Source organism: Siphateles boraxobius, unplaced genomic scaffold (genome assembly GCF_051911475.1).
Source record: "Siphateles boraxobius isolate OS27281-9 unplaced genomic scaffold, OSU_SipBor_1 198, whole genome shotgun sequence".
NCBI classification, from domain to species: Eukaryota; Metazoa; Chordata; class Actinopteri; order Cypriniformes; family Leuciscidae; genus Siphateles; species Siphateles boraxobius.
In genome coordinates, this window is record NW_027508808.1 from 1212501 (window position 1) to 1215000 (window position 2500).

Here is a 2500-nt window from a genome sequence, read left to right on the forward strand (position 1 = left end):
ACATGCCAGATTCTCATTTGTATCTTGAGGAGGAGGCAGAAGTGCTGTGAAACCAAGCCGTTGTTCAGAATGAGATGTTCTCAGTCATGTTCTCAGTGTTGTCGGTGTGACTGGAGCCTCTCACCGATGAAGAGGATGGGGAAGGTGCTGAACAGCAGGAACACATGCGGGACCACGCCGAGAGCGTCCAGAAAGCAGCCGTTGTTCAGAAGCCCATTGTCCACCTTATACGCGGAGGAGTTCTCCGTGCCGCAGAAGGACAGGGTCGAATTGGAGACGGGAGTCTATGAGGAGCCCACGGAGACACACACACACACACACACACACACACACACACACACACACACACACACACACACACACACACAGTTATAAACCAGTTATGAGACATCATGAATGCAGCAGAGAAATATTTAAATCTGTTGTGTCTGAAACGCTGCTGTATCCTGAGGTAAAGCTACTGTAATCCTCAAATCCATGATTTTAACAACAACATCAACAAAAGCCATATTGCAATTGCAATGTGTGGATATATTATTTATTTATTTTTACAAACATGCCCCATAGAAAAACAGCACTAAAATAAATAATCTGTTCTTGATATCACACTGTAATAAGTGTGCAATTGCTAAAGAACTCTGATCCTAAAATCAGGATTAAGTTATCAGAAATCATTTTTAAAAATAATAATTAAAAACAGACATGCAGGGGTTATTTGTGTAAGTAATATTTCAGTCACACCTTTATCACAATTTGAGATGTCACAATTTATCATGTAAGAGATTATAAACTGTTATTTCTTCACAATATAGTAGCCTATTTTGCAGTAGTTGTTAGATTCAAATTTTTCAAATATATGTTTGTTAACATACATGTTACGATTGAGAAGATAACGTTTTCAAATAGGCTATTATATATATATAAAGAAACAAGTTCAAATGTTTTTCAAAAAACAATTTTCCAGTGGGGAAAAAGCATGCATAATATTCGCAGAACACCCAAACTGTTTAACGTAATATTTTGCACGGATAAAAGTGTAGCAACTCACCGGTCTGTATCCTCGCATCATCTTCAGAAGAGTTTACTTGATATTTCCCACGATGACTGGGTTGTTTTCCAACACTGGGACAGAGAAACACGCAGATGAGGTTTGCATGAGTTCTGTACTCTTCTGAGCTGACCTGAGATCAGATGTGCGGGATTATGAGCGCGAGCCTCTCAGTATAAATGATGGCGCTCAGTCCCACTGACACTTAATCTCCACCCTCATCCTTCCTCTCGTTTGATGCAGTTTATCTGCTATCATAACAACAACAACAACAAAAAACCTCCGTTTACATGCTTTTGTACCCTCCGAAGTTAAAGCACTATATAAAAGATGAATATATCAGTTAGTATCAGTCATACCGTTTGAAGTGTATTTGAGTGTTTTAGGAGTGTACAAATCTAATGTAATGAATGAAAGAAAGGATAAAGGCAGTGTAAACGTGTATGATGAGCATAAATGATAGCAAGACATGAAGCTGTGAAGTAGCAATTGCATAATTTATGGAAACTCTGCCCCTTAGTGGTTAAACAATGCAAATGCATGAGGTTCTCAAGACCGAGTTTGCACTATTTACTGAATAATTTGATGCAACGTTTATTTTAATTGATGAAAAAAAGGCACCGCTTTGTCAACATGGTATGCATCTTTAAGTGCGCTTGTTAACTCATTTTCTGCGGTTGTTTGGAATATCTTGCGACTTGCTTCAGAAGAACGTATTGGAGAAAGCATTTGTTTTCACTCTTAAAAATAATAGGTACAACTTCAAATGGCATAGAAGTACCCTAAAGTGAACACTTGTTTCTTAGTGTAAAGAACATTTGAAGAACATTTTTTTTTGCATTGAAAATATTGCATTTATTTTAATGAACGATCGATCCCGATAAAGAATCTTTATTTTAAAGATTGTCTATGAAAAACTCACATATGATAATCAGGTCAGTCTGAAGGTCGAAGGATTCTCGTTAACACGCCCACAAAACAACAACTTCAGCACCGCGGAGAGCAACCGCTTTCCGGGGTGCTGATTGGCCAACGAGGTGAAAGGGGCGTGCCCAGACCCTAATGCGCCACTCCCATTGGCTAAAATCCGTGAGCGTAGTCTCTGATCTGTCTGGATGTGCGGGGAATGAACTCAAATCACTCAAAGATTACGAAAAACTTCTTAAGAAACGAGCATCTCTACTAACTGTAGTGTGTGCACGGTGTTTCATTTAGTATGAATAAGTGTTCGAGTATTCAGTAAAGCCATGCTATTGTAAGAGGAGCGCAGGAGAAGGTAAGGCGATTATTTTCCTCTCCATTCACTCTGTTAATGCCAGGCTTAGCCGAGCTGACATGACGGATGAATCTCATTTACTCCGGGTTTGAAGTGAAAGACGGGAATCAAACAAACGCAACATTAGGGTTGTAAACACTCGTGTAAAGGTAAATGTTGCGATCTGCTTTGAGATG

The 2500-nt window shown here is 39.2% G+C and overlaps 2 protein-coding genes across 3 annotated transcripts in view; one reads left to right on the forward strand and one right to left on the reverse strand.

The window, feature by feature from the left end:
• The window catches only part of abcc8b (ATP-binding cassette, sub-family C (CFTR/MRP), member 8b), a 77420-nt gene extending 76216 nt beyond the window's left edge, over positions 1–1204 (reverse strand). For both annotated transcript variants that reach the window (XM_077235542.1, XM_077235541.1), the window contains exons 1-2: positions 1049–1204; positions 125–284 (exon numbers count right to left, since the gene is read on the reverse strand). In XM_077235542.1, coding sequence (XP_077091657.1) covers positions 125–284; positions 1049–1069 — 181 coding nt within the window. In that variant the 5' untranslated portion in view covers positions 1070–1204. The remainder of the gene's footprint in view (positions 1–124; positions 285–1048) is intronic.
• A 1231-nt stretch (positions 1205–2435) lies between these two features.
• Positions 2436–2500, forward strand: part of scamp5b (secretory carrier membrane protein 5b) — a 12550-nt gene continuing 12485 nt past the window's right edge. Inside the window, exon 1 of the mRNA XM_077235561.1 lies at positions 2436–2473. The gene's annotated coding sequence lies outside the window, so the exon portion shown is untranslated. The remainder of the gene's footprint in view (positions 2474–2500) is intronic.